The sequence below is a fragment of the Trachemys scripta genome, chromosome 24 (genome assembly GCF_013100865.1).
Source record: "Trachemys scripta elegans isolate TJP31775 chromosome 24, CAS_Tse_1.0, whole genome shotgun sequence".
Taxonomy (NCBI): Eukaryota; Metazoa; Chordata; order Testudines; family Emydidae; genus Trachemys; species Trachemys scripta.
The window spans coordinates 3,936,064-3,942,421 of NC_048321.1; the positions used below are offsets into that span (position 1 = coordinate 3,936,064).

Consider the following 6,358-nt stretch of genomic DNA (forward strand, 5'->3'; position numbering starts at 1 on the left):
CTAGGTCACAAGCCCCAGCCCTATGCTCTGATGGGGAGAGAACCAAGGATCCTGATAGGGGCTGTAGCCCCTATTTAAGCCAGAGGAGGAAACAGGAAGTTTTCTGTACGACTGGGCTTCACCCTGCCATGGAACCCCTGGTCTGGTTACTTGTTTCTGGTGCCTGGTATCCTGACTCTTCATCCCTGACCTCTGGTTTCCCTCTCAATTCTGATCTCCTGGCATTCCAACCCGGTCTGATCCCTGGTAATTGGCTCCTGACCTCTCGACCTTTGACTCATGCCTGATGCGAACTGCTAGTCCAGGCCCCCATGCCCTGGCCCTGCCAGTGGTCGAAACAGAACACCCTTCACCAGGGCCGTCCCTGGGGCGGGTGGGGCCCAGGACATAGAAACTCAGCACCTATCTGCCGGGGGGTGCTCCCCACAGCTCCGCCCAGGCCCCGCCCCCATTCCACCTCTTCTCCAAGGCTTATCCCATTCTCACCTGCCCCGCCTCTTCCCCGCCCCCTCCCCCAAGTGCGCTGCGCCCTCGCTCCTCCCCCCAGTGCCTCCAGACGCTGCGAAACAGCTGATCGGAGGTAGGCACTGGTAGGGAGGGGGAGGCGCTGATCGGCGGGGTCCGCAGGTGGGCAGGAGGTGCTAGGGGGAGGGGGAGGTTGGTAGGGGGGCTCCTCCTCGACTCCGCCCATTTGCCTGCCCGTCTCCTGCCTCACCTCCCTGCCCGCCTCCTCATGAACTGCAGGGCCTGGGGCGGTCGCCCCAATTTGCCGTACCCTAGGGACGGCTCTGTCCTTCTCCCAGGCTGGGCCCAGACACACACCCTACCCAGCACAGTGGGTTCAGAGAAGGAAGGCGCAGCACTGTCTGCGCTAGTAACGTTAGCCTGGAGCTGGGACCGCTGTCTAGAGGATTCTGAGCCAAACATGAGGAACATCTTTGCTGGGAAAAAAACCAAACCCACACTGAAGAGCTTCTTTGGCCTGAGCTTTCCAGCCGCCTCCCCCTCGTGAAACCCGAGAGATCCTGTCTTCGGCTCAACCAAGGGGTTAGCCACCCTCCAGCTCTGCAACGTGCAGAAATGTGACAGCCAGAGATAAGCCCTGGAACACCTTCAGTACAAGCCCAGGCGCAAATCGGCCTTCAGCTGCGCTGGAGACAGGACGTTAAGACTCCGTTATTTATGGCCTCCCGAGGTCCCTTCCAACCCTGATAGTCTATGATCCAATGTACACGATGCTCCGATCACACAGTTCCAGGCATGTGAGAAAGCAGGGATGAGATGGAAATCTCTGAGTCGGGAGTTCCAGCTTCAGCTGGGTGGGACAGAAAACAGGAGCTTTGTTGAGCAGGGAGATTGGCTGACTAAAGCCTTGACCTGGGATGGGAGCAAACCATGGGCGGATACTAGCGCTGTCTACACTGGGGGTTAGGTAGGCTTAACTACATTGGTCGGGGTGTGTGTGGATTTTTCACAGCCGAGTGTCGAAACTGGGTCGATCTAACTTCTTAGTGTAGACCAGGCCACAGCGACTGTCGGTAAGAGCTGATCTCTCCTGCCTTGGAACAACACAAAGAGAGGGGTGTGGCTTGGATGATGCCTGGTTATAGCCAGGCTGAGCCCTGCCCCTCCTCCTGCTTAGCAGGCGTGATAAGAGCCCCCCCTCTGGTTTCACCACTGCCGAGGGGACCTGCAAGCCCTTTGCAAACACCCGGTGAGCTCCCAGCCCCCGGGGCAGGATGCGGGGGGTCACTGAACTGAAATCCCAGGCCATGGGGAATGCCATGAATTCTAGGTTCAGTGGTGGGGCCCCTCAGTTCCTCTGGGGGAGTCTCCAACAGAGCAATGGGGATTTTCCAGGTGGGAATTTGTAGGTCTCAGTTGGATGGAGATGCCCGTGCCAACCATCCCCGAGAGGAGATGTGAACTAGGAAGGAGCTGGGAGAAGCACATTGCTTAACCAAACTCCCAGCCTCATTGTGACTGAATCCTCACTACACTGCCCTTCACTGAACCCAAACCTACAGCCAAGCCCAAGCTGAGTCAAACTGATCAAACCCACATGACCATGGGCAGGGCCGGCTTTAAGCCGATTCACCTGATTCCCCGGAATTGGGCCCCGCGCCTCAGAGGGCCCCACTCCGGGGGTCTTCGGCGGCATTTTGGAGGCGCGGGTATGTGTGTGTGTGTGTCATCCTTCGGTGCCGCGGAAGCCCTGGAGCAGACCCCCCGCCGCGAAGTGCCGCGGAAGCCCTGGACTGCTGCCGGGTATTGGAATCGGGCCCCGCGGGTCATAAAGCCGGCCCTGACCATGGGCTGGCAAGTGGGGTGGTTTGGGCTAATGCCCTGATTCCACAGGTGGGCAAACTGAGGCACAGAACGTGGACGTGGCTGGGTGAAGACCATACAGCAAGTCAATGACAGAGCCGGTATAGCGCCCAGGTGGCCTGAATCTCAGTCCTCCGCTCAATACACTGCAGAACACTTGTTCCCAGCCCAGGAACAGAGCCCAGGAATTCTGACTGCCAGCCCCCTGCTTCAGCCAGTAGCTAACACAGCTTCCAGCTAGAGAATAGGGCCGGAGCCAATGGCTGCTTCCCACTGGAGCTTTCCAGATTATTTCCAAAACACCGTTACCAGGAGTCCTGGCCTCTTCCTCCAGCATCAGCCTCTTTTGAGGGCATCAATCCCCTGGGGCCAGCAATCGCGGTGTGAGCTCAGATGCAGCCCAGTGGCACGGTTAAAGGTGAGCAGGCCCCTCAGGTGTTCTACAGAACACCCCCGATAAGGCACAGCAATCAGACAGGGACCTGACGGCATCTTTCCGTGCTGGGGCCCAGCGCAGCAGTGACAAGGCTGCACTATTGTCAGACACTGCGAAACGCAGGGGCCAGCCTCGGTCCTGGCCGAGCAGCGGCCCCCTTGCTTGTGGTCTCAGCAATGGTCCATGGCAACTCATGTCCCTTTTGCCCCCATTGCAGGTTGCTTGCCATCAGGACCAGAGCACACTGGGCTTGACTTGGGTGCAAGGGAATCCCCAGGTGGCGGCCTTTGCCTCTCACTTTGCACAGGTATAAAGGCCGCCCCAGTGCATGGGCATCGGGCCCAGTGGCAGTCGGCCACCCTCCCGTACCTGTGGGTAAACAGAGGCTCCCTGCAGGGCCCTGTCTCTGGTGCTAAATTGAGCGGCAGCCCCAGAGGATGTGCAAGGAAGGAAAAGGCAGAGGCAGCAGCTTCCCCTCCTGGCTGGGTCACTTGAGGCCGCCTGTGGGATTGACTGACCAGGGCCCCGCTGCGCCAGCCCTTCCTGCATCCTACAGGAAAGCCAGGCAGCAAAGACCAGCCTGTCACCTGGCCATCTCTGCTTCTCACGGACGGGGAGCCAGCCCTGTCAGCGAGACCCGGGCTGGAGGGCTAGCTGTGGCCAGGAGGGCAGCGGGTGGCTGAGGGTGCTGGCCAGTGCGGTGTCTGTCCCAGCTGCATATGGGATGTCAGCACTTGGAGAGCGAACAGAGCCACACAAATCACAACCCCGGCCCCATCCCCTCCCCCCAGCCCCGTTAGGAATGTCTGCAAGGGATGAAACCGCAACCCAGAGGGGGAGGGCAGAGGGCCTGTCTGGCACCGGTGGCTAAGGATGGGAGTAAAGATTTCCACTGACTCACCACAGCCTCCCCAGCAGCACCCCCGGCACTCCCCCGCAATACAGCCCAATGGCCCCACTACACGCTACTGCAGTCAGACATACTGCCACAACCTCCCAGCACCCAAAGCCTCCACCACAAACAGACACACACTGACGCAATCTACACACACAGCCCCGTGCCTGCAGATGTGCACGCTGCGCACAACCCCCATTGCACACACTGACACAATCTACACACACAACCCCATACCTGCAGATGTGCACGCCACGCACAACCCCCATCGCGCACACTGACACAATCTACACACACAGCCCCATGCACCACTCCCCATCACACACAGCCCTTCACAAAGCAGCTCGCCAAGCACCTCCCAGCCGTGCGCCCGGGGTGCAGGTTGCAGGGCAGGCGCCGGGCACCCGGGGTAAAAGGTTGCAGGGCAGGGGCCGAGCACCCGGGATCTGAGGCTGCAGGGCAGGGGCCGGGTGCCTGGGCTACAAGGCTGCAGGGCAGGGACCTGGGGTACGAGGCTGCTGGGCAGGCACCCGGGATACGAGGCTGCCTGGCAAGTGCCGGTGCCTGGGGTACACAGCTGGGTAAAGACAAAAAGCCTAGGTGTTGGAGTCAGGTCAGACTCAGTCTGAAGACCTGCTCCAGGAGCCCCCTTGTGGCCATCGGTTCCTGCAGTAGTGAGTTCCCAGTGGCTGATTGAAGAACCCAACTGAAGGGACTTTTTCCACACTCAGACCCTCTTTCCATGCCCAGCCCTTCTCCTCACCCTGCGGCCGCCTCCCTACCTGCCAGGAGAACAGCTGTGGGGGCTGCTCCGTGTGCCCTCTCCAGGACTGATTCAGCCCTTTTCCTGCAGGACAATCCCCCAACAGCGCTGGCTCCTGGGCATCCTCGCTGACCCTCAGAAGAGCACAAGCTTGGGGTCTTGGCTGTTGCCCAGTGTGGTGTCTCAGAGGCTGCCCGCGGTGCCCCCTCTGTTGAAAGTAGGGTTGGAGCAGAGCCCTTCTCCAACAAGGCAGAAGGTCTGAGCGGGGCGGGGGCCTCGTCTTGTTGCCAGTCTCCTGGACATATGCAGTTGATGTTGCAACCGGTTCCAAACCTTTGACCGCCCATTCAGGGCTCTCCAGGCAGCTGACTAAGTCTCCTCCTCCCAGATGATTTCACCCCAAGGACAGCATCTTGACTTAATGCCCAGCAGGGCTCCCAGCTGTGTCCCACTGCACTGCCAGCTCTCCGCAGCCCCATCCCAGTGCCCAAGGGCAGCATCAGCGCAGTTGCTGTAATCACTGTAGATAATCTTGGCTCCACAAGGACAGACAAAGGGGGTTGAGCCATGAGCTGAATGGGCACTTCCCGGCTTAGCAGAAGGCCCAGTAGAGGCTGGGATCCTTTGCCTGGCCTCTGTTGGAGCGACAGCCCCAGGAAGCAGCAGCCAGGGACTAGTGGAACGAGACCCATTGCTCTGTTCCTAAACCTCGCTGCCAGCTGGAGCCAGCAGGAACCGGCTGACAAGGATCCCTGGGAATCCCACCAGGCAGGAGCCCCCAGTCCTGCTACTCCCGCTCTGCGGGCTCAGCTCTGCCCTGAGCAGTCCTGGCTCTGCTGTGGCTACTCACCACAGGGCCTGGTAGCTCCCCTCCCAGCCCAGCCCAGCCCCATGGCGCTCTGGTTCTGCTCAGCCACATGCCATTGGGCCTTTGCACGGACGTGTCCCAGAATCCCTGGCACCAGGTGCTCCATGACTCAGGGCTGCAGGCGGCTCGGGGGGCATGGCTGAGAGGAAGGGTGGAGGTCTGGGGGCTCTGCGGGGGGAGGGACAGGGAGCTATGGGGGGCAATGGGAGGGGACCTCAAATCCACCTCCCATTGAGCGCCCAACTCTGGGGGAGCCGCGCTCGGGAGCCGGGCCCAGCCTGTGGCTGCCCAGGCCCTGCCCTGGGGGGTCAGCCCCAGGAAAGGCCCCCCTGGTGCTCTGATCATAGAGCCAGGCCAGGTGCCCCCATCTCTCCCAGGATGCCCTCATCCAGCATGGCGCCCTGCTGTTCTTCAGGCCGCTCCACTGGAAGGGAGACAAAGCAGCGAGGCTGCCTGTGCCCAAAGTAAAGATGGTGTCCCACCTTCACTGCGCATGCCGGGGTTGTATGGGCGGTGAAGCCAGGACAGGCTCCCGGATATTACCCATAGGAAAGATGGAAGCACCTTGAACGCGGCCACGGAGAAGGAATCGAGTTGGTGTCCCGGATGTTGCCCGTACTAAACATGGCGGCCAGCTACGCTGTTGGTCATGGCGGCGCCGGCTCGGTTTTCCGGCTATTGCCAAGACGCCTCCTTTGCCCTCACTAAAGATGGCGGCTCACCGCCAGCCTTTCTTATCGCGTTGAAGCTGCAGAGGGCGGCCGTGTACTTCCGTCCCGGCTCGCCGCGGCGCCGCTGGGAAGATGGCGGCGCTTAGGGCTCTGCGGAGGCTGCGGGCACCTTCAGGGTCATGGCTCCCGGGGCTCCGGCTGGGGGTAGCGCCGAGCAGGTGAGACCCAGCCCGGAGCCTGCCCGCACCCTCGATTCCCCCCTGCCCGCGACCTGCCCCTGGCACCTCTCCCTTGGGAGCTCCCCTTCTGCCTCCCCCCACCCTCCGGATCCCATTCCTTCTCCCCCGGGAACCCCCCCCCGCCTTCTCCCCCCCCCCGGACCCTTCTGGGCATTTCC

General features: G+C 61.2%; 1 protein-coding gene across 1 annotated transcript in view; it reads left to right on the plus strand.

The window, feature by feature from the left end:
- Positions 1 to 6,033: 6,033 nt before the first annotated feature.
- NDUFS2 (NADH:ubiquinone oxidoreductase core subunit S2) overlaps positions 6,034 to 6,358 on the plus strand; it is a gene marked incomplete in the record, with an annotated part of 23,762 nt that continues 23,437 nt past the window's right edge. Inside the window, 1 exon segment of the mRNA XM_034756629.1 lies at positions 6,034 to 6,179. Within this exon segment, the coding sequence (XP_034612520.1) occupies positions 6,094 to 6,179 (86 nt within the window).